Source organism: Sarcophilus harrisii, chromosome 3 (genome assembly GCF_902635505.1).
Source record: "Sarcophilus harrisii chromosome 3, mSarHar1.11, whole genome shotgun sequence".
Lineage (NCBI taxonomy): Eukaryota > Metazoa > Chordata > Mammalia > Dasyuromorphia > Dasyuridae > Sarcophilus > Sarcophilus harrisii.
Genome location: NC_045428.1, coordinates 69,630,170 through 69,655,703, shown reverse-complemented (window position 1 = coordinate 69,655,703; position 25,534 = coordinate 69,630,170). Strand labels below are relative to the sequence as shown.

The following is a 25,534-nucleotide window of genomic DNA, read 5'->3' as shown; positions in this document are numbered from 1 at the left end:
GCATTGTATTCAAGGCATTTCTACAGCACTTTTCAAGCACTATTTAATGGTATTTCATGTCAAAAATGGCTGTCAGGGATAATCTGACTACCATCTATCCCATCCTTCCTAAACATAGATTATATGTTCTTTTTGCCAAGTATGTCCTTGTAAAAATAAACAAAAAATTTAATCACTATACCACTCAGCTGTTCCCTTCTAATGCTGTTGGACTGTGTTGAATAAAATTAGCACCCTCATAAATTCAAAGAACATCTATCTACCTATGCAAAATATCAATGTGTAGTAAGCACAGATAGAAAAAAAAAAGAAGAGCGTTAAAGGCTTATAGGTCATATCTCACAGAGTCTAAGCAACAGAGGAAATAATTGTTGAAAGCTAGGAAATAGGGCATTGTAGAGAACCAGAACTCTGGAGAAGTATACTTGAAACAAGGTGTTAACTCAGAGGAATTGATGAGACAATGGTTATCTAGTTTACATATACTTAGTATTTAGCATGGTGGTGTAATGGTTCTACAACTGATGTTATTGTAATAGGGTATTTAAACTGAGGACAAAATCAGCCACAGACATTCTATCTTTGACCAATCTCATGGTGGCTCTTCTGCCTCCTGCACTAAGATCAGACAAAGCAATGGCCTCTCAGAGAGGTCAGAGAACAGCAACTGCCTCTCTGTGTCCTTGTATCATCCTCTCACAAGATGAGATACATTCTGGATTGGATCTCCAATAGCCACTGTCAGGTGGCTTCCATGTATTCCAACAGGAAGTAAATGATTTTGGCCTAGAAATCATTTAATAATTCTATTCCTATCCTGGGTCAAAGAAAAGTTGAAAGTAGACTTTGTTAGTATGTTTTGTTTTGTTTTTAATCTGCAGGCCAACCAAAATATTGTAAAGCAGTTTTCAATTTCCTCAACTTAAATGTATTATATATCAACTCTGGAAAAATAGAATAAATAGCCCTAGTTGGTATCAGCACTATGCATATGTTGTTGGAGGGGTTATGTTTGTTTTTGATTGCATCTTTTTAATAACCACATTCAGGTCAAACTTAGCATTGCCCTTTGGAGTTTTATAGAATAGAAATATTCTATTCTATATATCTATTCAGTAGGCAAGAAATATATCTATCCAGTAGGCAAGACTTAAAAGACTTGACTATAGAGCAGAATACTGGGTATTTGCAAATTCAATAAACTAATACACTATGAAAAAGAGGTTTCTAGTGTTCTCCCAACTGTCAGCTATAATAGTGTACACTGCTGACTGGTTTAACACTGTTGCTGATAAAATCACAATTGAATGCATACCTTAAAAAAGAAAAAAAAGAACAAGCATATTCTACTACCCGGACATAGTTTATAACTTAAAAAAATATTATTTTTTTCCAAAGAGCAGAAGAACCCCTCTAGAAAACTACTGCCCCATAGCCATTCCTAAGCTGTATTACTCTGAAAACCAGGTAAAAATGTTAATCATAAAACATGTTAAAAGTAAGGCTGTCAAGGTGTCTACAAAATACCAGTCCCCAAAACTATGGAAAAACAGCAAGTCTAAAAAGGTGCTTCTTTAGTTTAGAAAAATAAGATAGCAGGACTTCAAAAGTACTGTAGGTGGTCCTAACCACTTGTAATATGAAACTGCTAAGTGGTACAATGTTCTTTAGATTGTATTAGAAATTCCAGAAAGTGAAGTAAACACAGAATCCATGACCATAGCTCATCCTAGCAAGTATCATTGAAAAGAACATTGTGTTTGATTTATGATCCAAGATCTTTACAGAAAAACAATTTATATTTTGAAAACCTTTCTTCTTTAGAGAGTAAAAATTTCTTGTACTCTTTATTTTTTTTAATTTTTGTTATGAGAAAGTCTTACTATGAAAACTCTCCACTTTCCTGTCCAAGATCACCATCCTAAAAATGAATGGCAAATCAGCCTCTTTTAGTTGAACCTAATGTAAGCTGAGTGATTTTTCAAAGCAAGATATAACTTACAGTCAACCATTACAAAAGTGAACTGCCCTTCAATTCCCACAAAATAAGCCAAGTGACAAAAAAATAGATATTAGCCCCATCCCTTCCCTCCCTCTTTTCCTTCCTGATAGTTAGGTAGAGCAAATGAGACTGGGTCCATAAAATAAGAATTATTGACTGTAATATTTTTTCTTTTTTCTTTTATAAAGGTTAAGTTAATGTCTGAGGAAGTGGGATTGTAAGTGCAGTATTTCTTCATGTGCAGTTCTTTACTTCATAAGAGTCCCCTTTGGAAAGAAAAAAAGGCCTAATGGAATGTGTGCTCCCCTCGGACAATGTGTGATGAGAACTCGTAACGGTCCTGGCTTCGGTAGCCACAGATGTTGCATTCTAACGGGTCCCGATAGCCATGACAACCCATGTGAATTGTGTACATGACATGGTCTAGGAATAGGACTCTGCAGTGCTCACACTTGAAGGCTCTAATTTGTTCTCCCTCTCCATTGAAGACCTTGTAGATATCCTTCAGAGAGCCCTTAGAAGCCTTTGTGGCATCCAAAGCCTTAACATCCTCCTTCATGTAAGTTGGGCTTTGCTTCCTCTTGGGATTTAAGGCAGGGTTTCCTTGGTAGGACTGGCGATCATCATGGCTGCTTTCTGAGTCAGTAGAATCCAGGCAGCTATGGCTGGGAGAGGCCTCTCTTTCCTGGGGTCGACTCTTTGGTCTGATTAGAGAAATGGGGCCATCCATGTTGTTCTCGTGACTATCTGAGGTTTCTCTGCTAACGGGCCTTTCTATCCTGTTAGGATGATAGACCTGAGTATAAGCTGAGCTGATGACTGGGGCAACCTCTGCAATTGTGTTTGGTGTGTGCTGCATCAGAGGATGAAGTGCTTCAGCTCCAAGGTAGGTGATTGCGTTGTTGATGGCTTGGTCCATCATGTGAGACTGCATCAGCTCAGCCTCTTTCTCATATGTTAAGTTCATATCAAAGTGAATATCTGGGTAGCCAAATCTCATGAGCTTCTCTCCTAAACAACAACAACAACAACAACAACAACAAATTGTAAAAAAAATTGTTTTAGATTACTGAAAGGAGGCAAATTCAACGTGACTCCAATTTCATAGAATATTTTATCTTCATTCTTCAATTACCTCTGCTGAAATGAACAACTTCTATTCTATATGGGATTAACCCAAAAGTATAATTAAATTAAATCATAAGATTTCAATAATAATTTATGTTTAGAGTAAATTTAAAGATGTATTTTGTATGAATGCTGATAGCAACAATAGAAAGAACAAAAGTCCTAGTATTATGCCATCATTGTCAGTTTTCAAAATACGTTATTTAATATTTTTTAAAAACCAGGTTGTCATTAATGAAATATAGAATCAATATACATTATGAGGAAATATTCAAACAGACCTGTGCAAAGAAAAAGAAAGACCTCAGTAAAGTAATTAAACATAATTAATCTTCATAAATTACAAGGAAGAAAGAAGAGATTAATGAGGGAAAACAGTCACCATCATTACAACAAAGTCTTCCTTGTGCAGAACCCAGAACTAGATTAAACCAGTCAAAATGAGCAGATGCCTGTAGATCCATAGTCTTTTTGGACCTTTCCAGAGTAGGAGTAATGACTGTAGCATATCTATCGGTTCTGTTTTTAGTAATATTTTATTTAATGTCTATTTATTTAATAATATTTTCATAAAGTTTTACTTAGTAAATTTAATAATTTTTACATTATATAATAATACTTTAAAGTTCTTCCTTATTCTCTCAATAATCACAGGATCCTGTTAGTCTTTCTAGGATTTTCATCAGCACACACGTTAAGATAATATGGTCTCATGATGTCTTTTTTAAGGACATGTCACTGGTTATAATTTCATTATTTTCTCACCCTTTGATGTGCTCTGAACCTAAAACTTAAACACCCAGATTATAGTTCTATGTATATTACAGGAAGCAACTAGATGGAGCAGCAGATAGAGTACTGGTTTTGAGAAACTTACTACCTATGTGACTCTGGGAAAGTCTCTTAATTCTGTTTGCCTTCGGTTTCCTATTCCATAAAATGAGTTTATGATGTTTCATAAATTATAAGAGCCTAACAAATATGTATTGAATGAATGAAGAAATGGATACGCAGAAATGAAAGGAGGGATAGCTCAATATCTAGAAAGAACAAAAGCAGATATCATACTAACTAGAGAAATAGTGAAAATCACCTAGGCAAGTAGGATATCCAGCCATGCAGGTCCCACCTGGTTTTACTGCTTTCTTTCTGTCAACTAACTTAGCATTATAGTCAAAGTATAAGGGAACATCAGTACAGGGAACTTGACTATTGCTATTTCCACAGTATGTAAGAGAAGATATAGCTAATGTAAGCACTCTGGCAGCTGCTTTTTTGCTCTCACTGATAAAACTTTCCAAGATCCATCCTTAGCCTCTCTGGAAATGGTATCAAAATCAGTGAGGAAGGAGGACTCCTTAGTCCCACTCCCAGCAAGACTATATTAAGAATATAGCTATTCTTATGAGAGGAATGTATTTAAATCAGGGCCTCCTTATAAAATTCAAATAATATCATTCACAAAAATAAAAAAATGAAGTTTTCCATTAAATGAGAAGAAAAGTATATTGCTATCTTACTATTTAATTTGTAACTGAAAAAATACACTTGAAACTCAATTATTTGAAAGCATTATTATTTCCTATACTTTGCCATAGTTATTCAGAACCATAAATGTGATAATGTATATATTATAAAGTACTGTAAATATGTTTTTCATATTTGAAAAATATAGTTTATATATATCAATATGCATATGTATACAAATGACTTTACATATACATGTAAGTATATGTAAGTATACAGACATAAGTATATAGACATGTATAAATATATAGACATGTGTCTCTTTCAGTGATTACTACTTTTGGACAATTTATTACATCTTTTAAAAAATCAGTAATTAAACAGATTGTGGTCTAGAATCTAGGATCCTCAGAGGTCTGGTGACCACAAAGAGCAGAGATACTGGATAATTAATACACACATATTTGCACTTTTTATTATATGTCTGATCTTCTAAATATCAGCATACTGTTTTGGAAAGATGCCATACTTGCTGGAATTTTAGTCCAGAAAGCTGCATAATCAAAGAATTACAAAAGAATTCTTCCCAAAAACACTGATTTAAATTAATCCTTTTTATTACTCCTAGGAAAAGAATCTTATAGTGGGGATTAAAAATAAATAAAATTAAAGAAAAATATCAAATTACAGCATGACTTCTAATGAATGCTACTTCAGTGCCACAGGCTTCAAAGAATCCAAGATAAGATTCATAAGACTTATTAATTTTACATATACATATATAGTTATGAAGTTAAGAAGCTAGAGGACAAAGAAAAACATTTATTATGGCTAAGGAATATCATTTGAGGTAGAAACTAATATAAGAAAGTAAAAAAAAGTTTTAAAGAAATTTATTAAATACAATTATGAAATGATAATTATTTGCGAAATATACTGTAATAAATAAGGAACTATTTCTTTTAATGTTTCCTTTGGCAAGTGATCACATTTGAGTGGTATTATATTTTCTCTAAGACTCTGAAAATACTGAAATGTGGTCATGAAGAGTGGTAATCAACAAATTCAAAAACAAGAAAAGAAAGTAAAATATTGAAACAGTTGCTAATAAACAGGCAGAGTAGTCCATGTTGTTGTGACCTAGTACTTCCTTTATTTCTCTTTCCCTTTTCTCTGACTTTGAGGGAAAAGTAGAAATATGTGAGTGGAAGAGTATGTGGGGACTAAGAACTCTTTTGCACTATTATTATTTCCTATTAAAATTAAAAAAAAAAACTTCAGAAAACCTGAGCTCTTACTTTAAGGTCAAGATAGCAAGAGAGAAACTTAGCACTAGATTCTATTATATGGTGGGTTGGGAAAAAACCAAAAGTAAGCTAGAAGACAGGGGAGACTGGAAAAGAAAGACTCTGATAGCCCTGGAATAAGTAGTCTCTATGGAAGTTGAAAAAAGAACAGGCCTTCCACAAATCCTTACTCCCATTGCTAGGAATTTCCATTTATCTTTCCATCCCCTCCTACTGTTCATTCCTGCCTTTACACAAGCCACCAGAATCTTGGGAGTCAGGAAAATGTAGCTCCTTGCACAAGGATGCTACAAAGAAGGACTGAACTAGAATTATTCATTCTAGGCAAAATAAGCCTACTATCATCATGCATCCTAGCTATCATCCCTGAATGACAGCAGCCTAAGTCAAACTGATCTGTGCCTGGCTATAGGAACTAGATGGCTCTGGAGGGGAAGGTGAGCAGGTGACCTTGCACTGCCTTCCCCCATTTCAATCCAACTAATTTTCATGTCATAGTCCCCTTCAAGAACGAAAGACAAACAATAACAATTATAATATTGACCAGGGCAGAGAAAAAGGATAGATTCAGACTATTTTTCTCCTTCCTGTGTACTAATATAAGAGTGAAAAGGTACTGTGATAGTAATTGAGGATATGTCTCATTATTAGATTTGTCATTAGTGTATATCTAAGTCAAAAGATTTTATGATGATCATTTATATATATAAAAGGCATTTAATTATAAAACAATTTGTTTCTATGCATGACATATATAAGTATGACATATCTTGGACAAATGTTAATGCATTAGATTTCAGATCCAGTTTTCTCCAGGTTTTAAGGTGATAGCCTATATTTGTTCTTCATTTAATAGAAAATATTACAAAATATGATCTTTATAAAGCATGAGAGTTAAAACTAGTATTTCAAAGAACATGTATTTAGTAGAGACCTTTTCCTTGTACAGGTTCAGAAAATATATGGTTTCTTCATGTTTTTTTCTATATACTATTTATCCCAGGTCACTGCTCAAATTTCCTTTTATTTGAGAGGGATTTATTATTTTAATCCTACCTTTATTACTTCATACTACTCATATACTTCATTTTATTGAAAGGGTATTTATTTAATAGATTTGAATATACTTAAAACTGAAAAATTACTTGCATATTGAGATTAATTTATTATTTCTAAAAGTTACCATTATAAAAAGTATTTGACAAGCTTACCCACAAACTTCTGTGGGGTGGAACTTTTACGTTTTCCCATATTCCCTGTCAGCTTTTCTATGACAGCAGGTCTCTCAAAAGGCACCAGAGAAATATTGTTGTCCATCACAGGCTCTTGTTCTTTACAGTCTTCCATAGGAGGTACTACATAAAACGAAAAAATTACAGCACATAAATCTTTTTGTTAATAAAAAAAAGATAGAAAACTGTGAAATAAAATAGCTACAAAGATACGAATGCTGAAAGGGTCCCCCTTCCCTCAACAAATAGCAAGAAATCAACATTGTTCATTAAGGTATACACTAATATATACATTTGGTTTCCAATGTTGCAACATACACATAAAGCAATTTTTATTTAGCAATATCCCTTGCATCAATGATATAAATTGCTACCTTTATTGGTGGTAAAGGCATTCATCTTGTTTCTCATCTTATTTCTCTGAAAATTTTTTAAACGTTGATTAATATTAATATTACTTTAAGATTTGAGAGTGTTCTCAAAGTTTTGGAGTTTAATTTTAAAAAGAATTAATATCAACTGATTAAACTTTGTATGATACACAACAGCATCACAATACATAAGTAATTTTACCTTTCAGGTGTTTCCTAATGGAAAGAGAAGTTCACTATTCCAAAGTCTAAGTCTGCAGGGTCTTTGCCCTGCTGCCAGTGATTTGAAAACCTCTAGAAAGCAGTCTTCATGAAAGAGTTCTAGTTCTACATTATTATACTTAATAATGATAATAATGATAATGATAATATGCTTACATTAAAGAAAAGCTAAACAGTCTAAAATAATATGTTTTGAAATGAAGCATTGGTTTACTGAACTACTGCTCTAATTCTTGGAGCCAAAATTCCCTGCTGATTTCTCTTTATTTCATTTCTTCTTGGAGCTCTTCTTCCACAACCACTGTGGTCTAGTACCCAGACCTTAAGTAGGCAGATGTTTGTTGACACAATATAATGCAAAGAAAGCGTCTGTGAAAGCATTGCTTTTGACTATCAGCACTGTCAGAGAACCTTAACTGAAGGAGCAGATGAACGTCTGGAGCAGTTCAGATCAACTTTTTACAGCTAATGTTCACAATAAAGAGTCTTAACAATCTAGTTCCCCCAACCCCAGGCTTTCCACTTGCTCTTGTGCCAGTCCTATTTGGAAAACCATGCGCGTTGTGCCTCAGGATTCAGCCTGCACTGTAAAATTATTTACTCCACTGCTTTCATTTGTACAGGATGCTCCCACTGAGAAATACAATGGCTTCTCACTTGCAAGAGAATCCAGCTGGCACCAGCAAAAATGAAGTGGAAAAGCAAGAGAGCGAGAGACGAAAGTTGAGAAAATTCACAGCACAATGCAGGTGACCTATTTAATAGCTAATGCAGATTACTAAATTTGCCAAAATCAGAAGTGGAGTTGGGGAAAGCTTTTAAATGTGGGACAGGTTCAAGGGAACTCAGAGTCATTTTATCTAAGTGTGACTAACCAATATGCATTCTGATAAAATGGGTTAAAAAATATTTGTTGCTGCTATGCACTTTACATACAGAAGATCATGAAGGACAAAGAAATTGGCAAATTGGAAAATAAAAACTTGTGATGAAATTAGAGGCAAAACAATACTTGGCAGGTTAGTTCCTAAATACAGTGCAGTTTATGAACCAATTTTACTATAAACTTTTGTTTCTAATGAAGTCCTGAGATAAAAGAGAAAAACAACACAAGTTCATTATTTTTCTCAAAAGTAACAAAACTGATTTTTGAGGCCTGTCCCACTAGTAAATTAACTAGTTTTGAAATGAATAATGTAAAAATGGACAGCTTTGTACAAATCTTGCCTTGAGTTTTTTATATCTGTAAAAACCCAATATTCAAAATGAAACTGAGAAGTATGGAATAGGATTGAACACATCATAATCATCCACAAAGACTAAACTCAGCTTAGCTACAATGAAACTCATGAATTGAACATGGACTGCAGCATTGTTCAGTTTTCACTCAAAACCTGTCTAATTATTTTAATGTTAATTGTTTCTACCATATCAACAACTTATTATGTCTGATGACTTGTTGATCAAGTAATTATATACACCATTAAGAAAGGCCAGTATAAATTCTTCAACTTGGCTAATCAGTTTTTTTTTCTTTTTCAGATAATTCAACAAATTATCCTCCATCAGGATATTCAAGGACACATATTTCATGAAATACAAATTCACATCTAAAGATGACTCAAGAATTCTGCTATTCCTATAAAGATATTTGCTTATTACCTACTTTTTAAAACATATTTTCACTTCTAAGATGAATAGATGCCAAAATAATTACTTCTTGCATATTATTTTAGTTTTGGGTGAAGGTTTGGTTTGGACCAGTGATTACATCAGTGTAGAGAATTCCCAGTGTAGAAACTTTTCCCAGCAATGCAGATCTACAACTCTGTAATTTACTGCTACTGTCAATATGTCTGAATAACTTACATGGGCACATACCTCACACAGATGAGAGGTGGGATTTGACTCTTAGGCTGGTCCTGTATTTATCTATTATGCCATGGTCCCTCTTTTCTATTATTACTATGAGAACACCAAGAATACATGAAAATAAAGGCTTATGTCAAGACTTTCTTTCATTACATGATAGGCAGAATTTACTCTAAACAATTCAAATACAAACTTCAAACATTGTAACATTTACCCTGAATTTTGTTTTTTTTAAATACCACATTAGAAATGCATGAATCATTAATTTATCTTATCTATCCATCTCTCTGTGTTTCTCTTTTATCTCTCTTCCTCTCTCTCTCTCTCTCTCTCTCTCTCTCTCTCTCTCTCTCTCTCTCCCCTCTCAATATTAAATGAAATATTTAACTAGAAAGATAGATGATCAGTTTCTTAACTGTCAGATTTGTTAGTTTAACTAAACTTCTTTAGTCTCAATCTTTCTGTAGAATTTGACAATTTGGTTTATTTGAAGACCAAGGCAGTTTAACAGTAGTAGTTACAGTATAGTGATATACTTGGAATCAACATAATCTAAGTTCAAATCCCGTCTCATACATTACTGTGTGACCTCGAGTTTCCCCAACTCTAAATTGGAAATACCGATAATATATCTCAAAGGATTGTCATAATAGCTAAATTAGATATTTATATAGAACTATTATTCTTATTGCTATTGTTATTGGCCATCTTTTCCTCCTAGGTATTTTTCCTCTATGAGTTTGATGACACTGAGTTCAGTTCTTTACTTGGCTGGATCATCATCACACCCCTACCTGTGGGTATATCCTGGAACTCTACATTAAATCCTTTTCTTTTCTGTCCCTACATTCTCTTTTGGTGATTTCAGCGTCTCAATAGATTTAATTATGTCTAGGGAGAAGGACTCACAAATATACATACATACATAATAGATGGTGAAATGTGATTAGGAAGAAACTTGGGTTGTGTATCCATCTTCTAAAGAGCTTCTATAGTGATTTCTTTAGTGCACTTCAGTAACTCCCCTTTTTAATACACTTAGTGTGTCTACTGTCTTTAAGGTAAAAATAAGACTTCTCTGCTTAACTTTTAATGTTCTTCACAACCTGGCCTTAAACTCTCTTATTAGCCTTATTAAAAACCACTCCATCTTCTTTAATCCATGATCCTGAAAAACTGGATATTTTTTCCCATTTCACACATCTGTACTTCATCTATTCTTTTTGTCTTTTCATTAGACCATAATTCAAATCTCATCCCAATCCTTAAATTCCTTCAAAGTTCAGCATAACCATCCATGATATTTTTCATGATCATGCCAAGGATCCTTGGCATTCTCAGACCATATTGTATTGAACAATCTTTTATTTATTTTGTATTTATTTAGCATATATACCATTTATATTAATATGTACATGTTATCTACTCTATATACTATGTAAAACTTTGAGAGCAGAAAGTATTTTATTTTTCTTTGCATCCCCACTAGCTGATATATAGTAGGTACTTAATATATTGTTGATTGAATGATGAAATGGAAAAATCCAAAAAGAAAAAATACAAAGTTGTTATAACATCTCTAGTATGAGGTAGCAAGAGCTATAGCAGGAAAAAAAAATGTGCTTTTGGGTGAGTTGATAAATATTTACATCTATGCAGTGATAACCAGGAACAATGTAAAGAGTATGATAAATAAACAGATTATACCCAAAATAAAAGCTGAGTCAGTTATAAATTACTTATATCAATGGGCTGATTTATCTTAATGATTCTCTTCTGCTTTGGCAAACATTGAAAAGAGTTTTTGTTTTCCTTGAGTATACATCAACTCATGATGGGGAAAAGTAGCCCCAAAGAATACTAGACAGGAAGAGTTGATAGAAAAAAATATATAAACTGAAAAATAGTAAAATAATAAAATGTATAATTCAGATACAATTAAATGTGAGATAAACAGAATGCTAGAAGCATTGTTTTATCAATCATATTCAGGCAACTTTGAGAAAGTTAAAATTATTTCAATGGTCATCCGTATTTGTAGATTTACTTCTCTGATAACTTAAACTAAACTTAAACTACTTCAAAAGACCTGGGGTTGCACCAGTGTCTTAGTACATGATCCTTCTATATTGTTGTGGCCAAGTGTTCTGCCATCATGGAAAAGTCCAAGAACCACTCGACTTGATATTTGCTCTCTACTTACAACTTACAGCTCTACTATTCTATGAATCTCTGTGGAAGAAACAGTAAACAGTCTATACATAATTGCACAGAGCCAGAATATAATCAATAAAAACCTCTTTAATAAAGTTTTGCCATGGAGAACTTGTGGATAAACTTGAGATGAGTCTTATGCATGTCTGAAGTACTTTGGCTTCACATTAAAAAAAATTCAAAACAAAAATAGCTTCATTTCACAGTTAAATCTCTAGTTTGATTTCTTAACTCCTGCTTAATCTATTTCCATCCCTTGTAGTGATACCTTTACTTATATAGAAAAATATTCATGAAAGGGGAGCATGGGGAAGTGCCAGGTAGCCAGAAATGCTTGCTTGCTTCCCCTCTCCCCTTTCATTCTTTTCCTCTTCCTCTGCTGTAGTCTTTGACTTCTTGCTCATGAATGTCACTATGACATATAACACAAGATTTCTAGTTTCCTCCTGAACAAAATAATAATTTAAATAATATTTTAAAGTTTCCCTAGGCTCTAAGAGATGGAATAATTTGTTCATAGTTTGAAACAAAGTTCAAAGCCAGGTCATCTACTACAAATCCAATACTATACACTATACCTCCCTGAATTTCCTAAAACTATCCAAATTCAACAAACAGTGACTTAGTATTTCCTAAGTGCAAGTATGGATAATAAACTAGGCAGAGAGAAGAATACAGTAGGGGTGAACTGGGTGGAAGTAAAAATCTATATAGTAGTGCTTTTTAGGGGATGAGACTGTAATAGTCAATATGTATGCAAGTAACAACCTTTGAGTGAGACTGTTTTTCCAAATATTCCCAAGCTTGTTATAACAACATAAATCCTTAACAATTTTTAAACAGCTGAATTCAGATTCTCCTAAGGTCAAAGAAAGGAATAAAATATTCCAAGAATCTTCCAACATCTGTTCCTCTAGGGATAACTGGTATTTGTAATGGATTCTAAGGAAATTCTAGAGGACTAAAGGAAACCAAATTATATGTAGTCAAAAAACCATCTGGTTTTCAAAAACAAAATGTCAGATTTTCTCCCGAGTACTCACAGGTAGTAAGATAGGTGGCTTTAATTCTTTTCAAAAGAAAAATTCTTTCAAAAACTAGCACATTACTCTGTATAAGGGCTACCCTAAAAGTTTAAGCTAACACTCATATTTAGTTTACTACTACAAACTGATCTAGTTATTAGGGAAGAATGAAGGCCAGTGTGTCTCTTCTGATCATATAAATAAATAATCCTCAGTCTTTTAAGATAGGCAAACATAACTCTATGCCAACAGCTTATCATTGGTTGCTCAATCCAAATAAGCATTTATATTGTGCTTTAAAGTCTGCAAAACACTTTGCATACATTATCTCATATGTAAGTAACTACATACAGTATTATATCATAGTTCCCTATCAGGTATTTTACCAAGGAGAAGAAACCTCCCCTTAAATTTCAGAACTTTTCCTAAGTAGGACAAAAGAATATCCCTGAGTGTTACAGAACTAAAAACAACCAGATTTTATAGCTGATCTTCACAAATGCCACTAAAAATAAAAGTCTTCTATTCCAATCTAAATAAATCAAAGGCAAAAAGATTAAAGTGTAATAAAACAATTTAAAATATAAAATATTGATATTTTTCTATTAAAAGATAATATCAATTTTTGGTAGCCAATGAGTAAAAAAAGATGACAAAAATCTCCATATCTAAAGGTGTGAAGTTTCTTTTAATTTATATAGATATTCTTTCTTCATTATTGGCAAAAAAAAAAAAAAAAACCCAAAACCAAAACACTTCACCATTTTGTTTTAGATGTTCTGGTCTTTAATTTCTTATGTGTGTGCCCAGTTCTGGGATATAACGTGTATTGATTCCAATAAAATAAACTGATTAAATAATTTATATTTTTCACAAAAAAACACAATAATTCAAAAATTAGTTAAGTTGTGAAATTTATTTGTTGTATCTTTGGTCAGCAGAATAACTGAGATAGTGTAAAAATGCACATAAATAAACTTTATCTTAAACTAATTCATTCTTTTGAAAAACTTAAGACTTGTTTGGCACTATTTCTAAAGGCCATGATTTCTCAGTCAACAGGAAAAAAGTATGATCATTTTTTAGTCTCATATGACAATCCCGAGGTACCATCATAGATCTCAAAGTCAAAAGCATACCAATCATATTGTTTATACTACCTTTTAAAAATCACAAAAACATATGTAACATATTTGTAAAGAATACAAAGACTCAATTTACCTCTAATATATAATGGAGAAATTTTACCAGAAGAACATAATACTCTAAAAGAATTATAATGTTAATTATTTAACAGATTTAGAGGTTACTTGTATCTTTAGGGAAATAAGTCAAATGAGAAAAAACAGAACAACAAAAGTCATGGTAGAGAAGTCAATAAAAAGTCCTGAATGTCATTCCACCCACCATGGTGACTCATGACCTGCCCAGAAGCCTCCATACTGACATTCTGAAGATAATTGTGGCAACGTTCCTTGTGTTCCTCCAGTGAACTGCGCTGTTTGTAGCTCCGTCCACAGTAGTTACACTTGTGAGGTTTACCCACTGCAAAAAGAAGAGAGCTAAGCATTAGTATACCACAAGTCTCCTCCAAAACCAAACCAGTTCTTAGATTTATTGTAGCCCAGAAAGGCACTTATACATGTTATTTAAGCACAAATGCCTTCGCTATTCAGATCTTTCCTCCCACATTGGCAAAAGTATAGTATCATTCTCCACAAATACAAAAAAGAAAAAAGATGACAGTCTATAAAGCTGACGGTACCTATGATAATAGGGGAAATCCTGAATCAGGTTCATGTTTTGACTAAATCCCATGCCATAATAGGCCAATTAGATAAACTTTCTTTAAAATATCTGTACATTATTCCCACTTATAATCCCAGAAGTTGTTCTTATTAGTCTCTCTTACTGTGATATGAGTCAAATCAGGAACATTAGGAAATGACCTCTCCTTCCTCTAACCTCCAGAGATACTTAAACTCTACTGATATTTTACTTGTTTTCCTATTAAAAAGATTCACTCTATGTTTCATTACAATTGTATCTTATATGTGTGTTAGATTCCAAGCCTACCTAAGAGCTTTCTTAAGTAGAGCAGGAAATATTCATTTTGGCAAGTAAATAATAATAGAGAAGATTGTCTCCTTGCAAAAAAAACAAAAACAAAAACAAACCAGGAAACCTTGCTAAAGAAAACTGATGTAAGGCATAATAAAAATGAAAAAATAAAATAAAATAATAAGGGAAAAAAAGAGGGTAGAAAATAATAGTGTCTCTTCTCTATTCCTTATTCTGAATGAGTAAGATTTCGTCAAATGTGGACAACTTTGAAGTAGAACTAAGTGAAGAGATTCTTTTTATATCCATATTCTAATAAAATCAAGAATATGGACATATTGTATAATGAAGATTTATCATTTAATTGCCAGAGTCATCACCTAGTTGGGCTTAGTAACATACTAAAATATTTGGTTTACGCATTTAAAAGTAATTTACCTTCTCTAAAAGAAAAAAAAATCAACCTAAACATTGACTAAATACATTTCAAAGTATAGGAACTTAGGAAGGTATAGAGAACTTTTATACTTCTTGGTTTTAGATAGAAATTCAATTCAACATAAACACCACAAAAGCTTTAAGGGAATCTTGATCAGTCACTTTAGACACCAATCAGAACAAGAACATGAGTTTGATTCCAAGAAGGAATCAGTTTTGCTTAGAGAAACATACCTCCAATCTGGGCTAAAATTACATTCTTAATAGAAATAGTAAACTATTCATAAGGAAGAACTAAGAGACTCCAAATGATTCATTTAAATTCATATTGGTATATACATATATTGTATTGAACACATACTTTAACATATTTAACACGTATGGGACTACCTGCCATCTAGGGGAGGGGTGCAGGGAAGGAGGGGAAAAGTTAAAAGAGAAGTTTTTGCAAGGGTCAGTGTTGAAAAATTATCCATGCATATGTTTTGCATATGAAAAGCTATAATAAAAAATGTAAAAAAAACTCATATTGGAAAAATAATTCTTTGTATATATACCAAAATAATCCCTCATTCAAAATGTTGAAAAATTTCAACATCCAAATAACATGTATTCTACTTTGTTTTTGTCATGATATCACAAACTTCACCCATTCCTGATAAAGATTAAAATACAGTTCATACTTTTCTAGGTGAAAAAAAAAAACCCTGCAAATAGCTATCATTTCTCCCTAAATTGTGAATACTATACAACAAATAATGTTTAGTGATACTTCCATCCAAAATATGTAGCATAACATAATTAAATTCTACAAGAACGTATATCTTTACTGATACCCTTCTCATATTTATGAACAAAGATGTTATTAATATTACTTCACCACCAGTAAGTCAGACATCTTGGATTATTTCTTTATGAGTAGATATAGATTTGCACTGGGCCAATTAACAACTATTTCCAGAGTGCCCACAATATGCAATCTATCCACATCTCATCCAGTCCAACTGGAACCAAGAGTATTCTGCCTACAAAATAGCTAGATAAAGTTCAGAAATTTCCACCACTTCCTAATTCACATTTATGTAGTACTTAAAATGTATAAATTATTATCCTCCTAAGAACCCTAAAGGATAGGTAACACTGTATATGATCTTTATTTTATAGATAAACTGAGGATTGAAGAAAGCAAAAGACTTCTCCATAAAAATAAGCTTAGAAAATATGAGCTAAGTGGCATAGTACATAGAATTCTGGGAATGGAGAGAGGAAGACTGAAGTTCAAATCCAGCCCCAGGTATTTAATGGCTGTGTGACCCTGGGCAAGTCATTTAACCTGTTTGTCTCATATTCCTCAACTATAAATGGGGATAATTAAAAACTAGTATATCTTGCAGGGTTAGTATAATAATTAAATGACATAATACTTGTAAAGCACTTTAGCCCAATGTTAGAAAGCACTATGAAAATGTTTGTTACCTTCTCCCTCCCATTAGTGGCAAAATTTTGGAATGCACATACTAATCTTGAATCTAGTGATCATTTTACCTGCCTTTTGTGTGTATAATAATCCTTATTATTCTTCAAAAAATGACTACTCAATCACCTACAAAGCACATAATAGCATTTCCATTATAAAATTTTTCCTATTATACCAATCCTAACTGTTCTTCAGAATATTTCTTTAAACAGAATCATTCTCTTCTGTTCAAGGCCCAGATGAGGTGTTTAAACATCTCTATTGAAGTTTACAGGTTGTCTTTTTTTCCCCTGGGAGAGTAAAATCACATAGTGCTGCTTGAAAAAATTAGTACATCAGAGACTTTTGAATTTTTAAACAACAAATTTTGGGGTTTTGTCAGTGTATATGTTTTAACCTGTAAATAAATTAATTATTCCATTCAGATTTGAACAGGTCATAATCTGTAAAATAAGTTCCCCTTTTTTATAAGTAGAAGGAAAAAAAATTAAAGAAATAAAATTGGGGGAAAATGTTTTTGTAAGCTAAAAGAAAAATTTAAGAAAATTTCTAAAGTTTTTATCCTAATAATCTATAAGTTATGATGATATAGATATTATATATTATTTTAATATATTACATATAACATTAACATATATTACATATATAAAGTTATTATATATTATAAGATATTATGAAAATGCTATTTAAATTGTAAACATCTTAGAATTGTCTGTAGTAAAAGTTTCTATGCTCTAGAATTTTTTTATTTATATCTGTAGCACAAATGATAGGTTATAAGTCTTATGTATGTTTTTGTTTAAAACAATACTTTTTCAGATTGATTAAAATAATAAACAAATGGTGAACTTATCCAAATTTTGGGAGAATAATCTGGAATTATGTCCAGAGTTATAAAACAATAAAGCAATATTACTATTATGTCAGTTTCCCAAGGTGATCCAAGGAAAAAGGAAAATAACTTACATATTTTAAAATATTTATAGAAGTTCTCTTTGTGGTGGCAAGAAAAGAAGTGGAAATTGGGGATGCCCATCAATTGGAAAATGGCTAAATGAGTTGTGGTATATGACTATGATGGATTACTCTTGTGCTATAAAAAATTATGGGCAGGTTGATTTTAGAAAAACCATGGGAAGCCTTGTATAAAATAATGAAGAATGAAATGAGTAGTATCAAGAGAACACTATATAGAGTGAAAGCGCATTGTTCAAAGAATATCTGTGATTAGACTGTACTGAGTATTATAAACATTCAAATCAACTACAAAAAATGTGAAGACAATAATTTCTCAATTTAATTAGATAAGAAAACAGAGACCAAGTGACTTATTCCAACATAATATGTGATAAGAACCAGAGATTAGATTTAAACCATTCTGTCTGCTATTTTTATTACCTCAGAATCAATCAGGTAAAACACTCCTTATGTTTATGGGGTCTCAGAGAGAGCATGAACCTCCACTTTTTATAGAGGAGAAAGGCCAAGTCTAGTCAGATCATCACCTAAAGTGGTTTTCAGTTGGGAGATAAAAGAATCCAGGTTTCTATTCCTATTCTGATACTATCTATAGTTTTTCTTAAAATGTTACTTGCATACCTTAATGAATTATAAAGTTCTTATGTGATTATTATTTTAATTTCAGAAAGTCTTATGATAAACTCAATCTATTACTAGCCTTTATAAAAAAAGATAATTATGTGTGTCAGATACAGCAAAAAAAAATTGCCTAATTTCAATATAAAACTCTTTTTATTCTTCAATTAAGTGTTCTATCAATTGCACTGGCTTTTATATGTCTAGAAACAGTTCAATGCTAACAAATATTAATCTAGCTCAAGCTATTTCACTTAACAAAATTTCAATTGAGTCCCTTTTTCACATTATGTCAGCTACGTCTTTTTTTTAATGTTGGAAGGGGGAAGGGTTTGAAAGAGTTTTTATAACAAATCATAGCTTTCAAAGTAACAATTTCTACTTTTAAAATAAAAATGCCTTAGCCCAAAGCTAAATATAAATGTTATTGGTTCAACTACATTTGCACTAAGTAGAGAAGTGCCAAACAATATACCATTAGCTCAGAGCTTGAATTATTCAACCAGATACCTGGCTAAAGTACATGAGAAAAGAAAAAAGCCAGAAGAGAAAAAAGGTATAATTTTATAGATACTACTCTTCACTTGGAAAATTCTGATAAGGGTGGGGAGGAAGAACAGAGCCCAACTATGGAAGGAAAAATAGAATTCTCTCTTAAGAGAAGCTGGTATGTTACTGTTAAGACAACGACTGTTTTTAGGTAGGGTTTACAGATGAATGGATTAAGTACCTGTCCACTTGTCCTCTTTCTCCTCCAAATAAGCTGACAATTTTACTAACTCTGTTTACAAAGATCAAACCAGCTTCCATAATTACTTCTATCACCTAATGACTTAGGCTATTCCACTTAGAGTCTATCTCCTAATAACTTAAGATAGCACACTATAAAGAGAGAAATCTTAATGACACAATTCTTTCTCTAAATTATCTAATTTCTTTGGAGAAAAGCTTATTTTGCCATATGACTAATATAATACAAACACATTCCAATTCCTATTTCTTTAATGTGGGAAAAATAAGTTTAATTAATGTAGTCTATTAACAAATTATACAAATGCATATTACTATTTTAATTCACTTAAGTAATAGATACTCGATAACCTAATTTTCAAAGTTTCAATACCAGACTAATGTGGGAGCCTTCAAAATAGTTCCTAGAAATTATTTAACTTTAATTCTAAGAAGACATATTAAAATATTAATAGGGTAAGATCATTAACATAGGAGAGAGCCCCATGAGCAATTTAAACACTTATGGTTATTGTCACACATATTCTATATATGATCTCACCTAGATAGCCCTTTAAAAATGGAAACAACAGGAAACACAAGTAAGTATATTAGTTATACACACAAAAAGAGTAAAACCTATGGAAACATAGTGCCAAAAGTGATATTCAAAGTAATTTAGACTCTGCTCCCCCTTCCCTTTTTATCAAATTAGTTGCTTGGTCTTAGCAATTATACTTCTATTACATTTCTATCCTTCATTCCCCTTTCTTGACTTTAACAGAAAACATTGAACCTCATTTATCCTCAGATTTTTAAAATCATTTCCTAACTGGGCTTCCAGCTTCTAAGCCTTTTTCCTCTCTACTCTATTTTCCTCATAGAATTTTTTCCCTCATTTCATTTTATTTATTTAATATTTTTCCCCAGTCATATCCCAAACAAAAATTATTGTTACATTTGTTTTTAAAATTTTTGAGTTCTAGATTCTCTTCCTTATCCCCACCACAATTAAGAAACCACTTGGGAAGTTGTGCAAAACATTTCCATAAAAGTCAAGTTGTTATAAAACAAACATAGATCTCCCATCCTAAAGAAAATAAAAACCTTCAAGAAAAATTAAGTTAAAAAAGGGAGAGTGAGAGATGAAGAATGTTTCAATCTATATTAAGACACAATCATTTACTTCTTTGGGTATGGATAGGATTTTTCATCATAAGTCCTTCAGAGTATTCATGGATCATTGTACTATTGAGAATAGCAAAATCATTCACAGCTGATCATCAGAGAACATTGCTATTACTTTGTATACATTTCACTTTTTTTGAGTTCATGAAGGACTTTCCAGGTTTTTTTTTCTTGAGAGCATCCTACTCATCATTTTCCATAGAACAATAATATTCTATCATAAGCACATACCACACTTTATTGAGTCATACCCTCAATTTCCAATTTTTTTTGTCCTGAGAAGAATATTTTCGGTATATATGTTATTTTTCTTTTTTCTTTTTTTTTTTTTTAAAAAAACCTCTTTTGCTATTCATACCAACTAGTGTTATCATTAGATCAAAGGATATGCATGAATTTATAGCTCTCGGGGCACAGATTATATCTTTTGATCATTTATCCACTGGGGAATGGCTCTTACTTTTTATAAATTTGACTCAGTTCCCTCTATGTTTGAGAAATGAGGCCTTATCAGAGAAACTTGCTTTGAAATTCTTTTTACAATTACTATTGTTAACTATTTCCCCCATTTATTCTCTCTCTTTTCACTCTGTCCCTCCTCAAAAGTGTTTTGATATTGAACAATACGCACTCTCTTTTATCACCCTCCTCCCTTGCCATATCCCATTCCCCTCTTATTTTCCTGCAGGGTAGATAGATTTCTATACTCTATTGAGTATGTATATTGTCTCTTCTTTGAGCCAGTTTTGAAGAGAGTTGGGCTCACTTTCTCCTCCTCTCCTCCTTCTCTTCCCCTCCACTGCAAAGCTTTTTTTTTTTTTAACCTCATAGACTTTATGACAAATTGGACCATGTTATTTCCATACTGAGAAAAACAACAACAAAAACAAAACTTTCAGGTCTTTTTATTGTTACTTCAACAGCCTTCATAATCTGAGCGCAATTTACCTTTCTAGACATTTCACATCTTTTCCCTTCATGAACACTCTGCTCCATTCAAACTGGACTATGATCTGTTCCCTGACCCTCACATTACATCTCCTTCCTATGAGTAAAATACTTACTATGTTCCAGACACTAGATAAAGCTGAATAAGTCACTTTTTTTGCTTGTGCTCTTTATATTTGCCAAATAGAAATCAACTCAAATGTCATCTCTTTTCTGATTCCTTCTTTAGCTGTTAATCCTTATCAAACTTCCTCCAAAAACCACTTTTGTATTAACTTATATTGGTTTATATATTTAGTAGAATATAAATTCCTTCAGAACAGGGACTGTTTATTTTTTATTTTTGTATCCCTAAGAACCTAATCCTATGTATAGTGTAGGCATTTAATATTGTTTAAAACTTGAATTTAACCCACTTTTGAATTTTAAAGTCAAAAGTGAAAAAAAATCATGAAAAGTACAAGTATTATACAACAGAAATCATTTATGACACAGAATTGTAAAAGTTGTAATGGACTATATATGCTACCTATTCTAGTTTCCTCATTTGATATTTGGGGAAATGGAGGTCAAATGCTTTAGAGAGACAGAATTAGTCAATGATAAACAGCTCTGGGATAGGAAGAAACTAATCTTTTGCATGGAGTCCTACTGTCGTTCACATCTATGATAATAAGAGTATTTTAATGGCCTAAAAAATGGATATAGTTTGAAAGTTTCTGAAATAAATTCAGCACTTCTACTTTTTAGAGGGGGAGGAAGAGTAACTTTCTGTTTTTAAAATGTGAAAAAGACATCCCTTACATTCACTTCAAATGATTGTCTTACAGAATAATTATTCAAAGAATTATAAAGCTATACAAATAAGAATATTTTATACATAATCCATAAAATCTTCTTTAGGAATAGAAAATATATTTGTGCTAGTCCTTTATATTTATTGGAAAAATCTTATGACTTTTTCAATTGAAACCAATAAAGAAAAATAACCCCTAACTGCTTGCCATCTGGAGGAGGGGGTGAAAGGAGGGAGGGGAAAAATAGGAACAGAAGTGAGTGCAAGGGATAATGTTGTAAAAAATTACCCTGGCATGGGTTCTGTCAATAAAAAGTTATTATAATAAAACTTTTTTTAAAAAAAAGAATATTAAAATTGTCCTTTCTTGTAACTGGGGAAAAAATAAAATACTATTAAAATAAAAAAAATAAAAAAAAATAAAAATAACCCCTAAATCATGAATGATAATAAAATTTTCTCCATGCAATTTTTAGGGCATTTCATTCAGTATACACACACACACACACACACACACACACACACACACATATATATATATATATATATACACACATGCTATATACACATGGACATACATATGACATGCTATTTAATAAAATCAATAGCAGAACAAATTTTAAAACCTATTTTATTATCCTTGGTTCATTTTTTTCATGCAGTTTCTTCTAAAAATACCTACATGGCACAAAACAACAGTCTTGACATCTGCTTTTATCTGCCAATTGTTTACAGAATTGTAAAGGTGAAGACAGATTAGCACTAACACACTGTGTAATCAACATTTTTTCCTTTCTTGATCATTTGCAATCAAGAATGTTAAAACATTAGGTTACTAATTAATACTGACACTTTTTAACCATATTATAAAATATAATTTCTAAGCCCTGATAAAAAGAAGAAGAAAATAATTTATTCATCATATGCCTCCTACAACATACATGGTCTAAACATAAGAATAAAAAACAAGTTTCTTCTGTTTTAATTCTATATATGGCCCTAAATGACATGCCAAAGAAAGATTGCCTGATCAAATTATAAAGAAATTGCTGATGATTAAATCCATTTTGTTCCTTTGCTATAGATGAGGTTAAATAGAAAGAATTAAAATTCCACCAAATGATCCAAATAAGATCTACCAGATAAACTGAATCAAAATCCTTGGAAACTCTGAAGATAAAAATTATTATCAGAATCCCCAAAATTACAATACTAATGCATGGAGTTGGGGTAATTTCAAAAGAAAAACTCTTCAATAATTATTACATTCTAAGGTATAGGCAAAAAGTCAAAACTTAATAAATTATGTTTAACTCTTATTTTTAAAAATTTTGAATGTTTAAGATGGTTCATAAATGTTAGAGATCTCAATTATGGGGTCACTTATAAACAAGGCATAGAGTTAAAATATAGCAAATATCCCAAGACCAAATGTGAAGTAGAAAGTTAGGAGTAAAAATAAAAGTTTATTTTCAAAATGTGTTACAAATGTTTTGCTTAGTTGTTTGAAAGGTGATAGAAAAGGAATTCATATTTAGAAGAATTCTTCCCTTTTTCTAGCTGGGCTATTCATTTGCAGTTCTTATAGCAGTTTCACTTTTTCCTATCTTTCCAAAGTATAGTATAGTAGAAAGTTTACTATGCTTAAAAGACAAAAGATTTAGATTCAAATCATTACTTTTCCATTTACAATTTTGTACAACTTAAAATACTTTACTTTTCTGGGCCAGAATTTCCTTATCTATAATTGAGGGCTTTGGAACAAATAGTCAATTTAAACTTTTATCCTGCTCTAATGTGTTAGAACTCTTGGTATTTCCTACATAATGCTCCTGCTTTTTCAATTCTAATTGAAGAGAGGAGAAAACAGGGGGAAATCCCTGATATTTTGTAGAGGAAGCTCCCACCAAGGTTTCTTCATGAGAAATAGTCCCCAAACCCTGCAAAATAGGGCCTGGGTGTCAGTGATGGTTTGGAGATACTTCCTCCGTAGCACTTGAAACATAAGGTCAGCTCCACACCAAATGGACTGTCAATTTAAAAAAAAGGAAATCTAGCAGAAATCTGGAAATGGCCAAAATTTTCCAGTGAAAATATACACAAAAATTGCAACTAGGGCAATAGGGTAAGTGGGGCATACATATTCAACAGGAGGGGAAAACCCTTCAGATAACTGTCCAAAATTCAAACCATCAGATATACTCATGATATGTGTGATTCCCCTAAAGGGGTTTTACATTGAAAAACTGAGAGGAAAAGTTCAATATAAATAATAAAATAGAGGATTAATCAAAATTACTTGAAAACCACAACCATGTCTTCTAAGTTAGCACTAGAAGTTAAGAGATAGACAAGGATAGTTCTATAAAAAGAGAAAAAGAAAGAAAATCTAGCCAGGAAATATCCTCAAAACATTGTGTTATCATTTAAAATACCTGATGGTGGTTATTGCCATAATTCTGCCATAAGGAAATATATGCTTATATGTAATAATCAAGCATAGACTTTCCCCTCTATTTGGTATTTTGCCAAGTAAGAGTGCTAATTTCTGGACCAATAAAAATAACAATTAGGCCACGAGCTCTTTAGGGACTTATCTGAGAAAATGAGACACAAAAACCAACATTACCATTACTCCAAACTTAACTTTCTTTGTGATAAGGATTTGCTTGTTTTCCCCCCTCATATTATATCTGCGATGTTACCAAAAATTCTTCTTATAATAGGTTTACTTCTAAATTAAAATGATCAAATAACATACACAAGAGAATGTGGAATCTTTAGACTATTATGAATACATACTGTTCTAGGAATAATTTTGTCCCTTTTACCTTTCTTCCCATACTCCCTACTAAATCTATTTGATTTCTTACCATGTTAGAGATTTATCACAAACCAACTATATCCTAGCTTCATAAGCAGTGCTTAGATGGAGGTCCTGGAGTCAGGAAGACTTGCCTTCCTGAATTTAAATTTGGCCTTAGACATTTACGAGTTGTATGACCCTGTACAACTCACTTAGCCCTTTCTACCTTAGTTTCCTCATCTGTAAAATGAGCTGGAAAATAAAAGACAAACCCACTCCAGTACCTTTGCCAATAAAACCCCAAATGGGGTCACAAAGAGTTAGATACAACTAAAAAAAGACTGAAAAAAAACCAAGCACAACAAATACTTATTAAGCACCAATGTTTCAGGTCTTATGTAAAGCACAAAAGTGAGAAATCTTTACCCCAAGGACGTTAGATTACATTGAATTTCATCATTAATGAGCATCTCACAGACCTTCTTTCTCTACTCTCTTTATCTGAGGATCTCACCTCATAATTCATTGAAAAAAAACTGAGTCTATTCCCTAACAACTCTCTCTTCCTTCTCTCACACCAGTCACCTATTTTCTCTCTCCTGTCTTTTCCTTTACAAGGAAAACTCTTAATCTAAACCCATCCATTCTTCTCTAG

General features: G+C 32.1%; 1 protein-coding gene across 5 annotated transcripts in view; it reads right to left on the bottom strand.

Moving 5' to 3' along the window:
- Positions 1 to 635: 635 nt before the first annotated feature.
- The window catches only part of IKZF2 (IKAROS family zinc finger 2), a 190,821-nt gene continuing 165,922 nt past the window's right edge, over positions 636 to 25,534 (bottom strand). For all 5 annotated transcript variants that reach the window (XM_031958108.1, XM_031958107.1, XM_031958106.1 and 2 more), the window contains 3 exons: positions 14,248 to 14,385; positions 7,116 to 7,259; positions 636 to 3,013 (listed from right to left, as the gene is read on the bottom strand). In XM_031958108.1, coding sequence (XP_031813968.1) covers positions 2,289 to 3,013; positions 7,116 to 7,259; positions 14,248 to 14,385 — 1,007 coding nt within the window. In that variant the 3' untranslated portion in view covers positions 636 to 2,288. The remainder of the gene's footprint in view (positions 3,014 to 7,115; positions 7,260 to 14,247; positions 14,386 to 25,534) is intronic.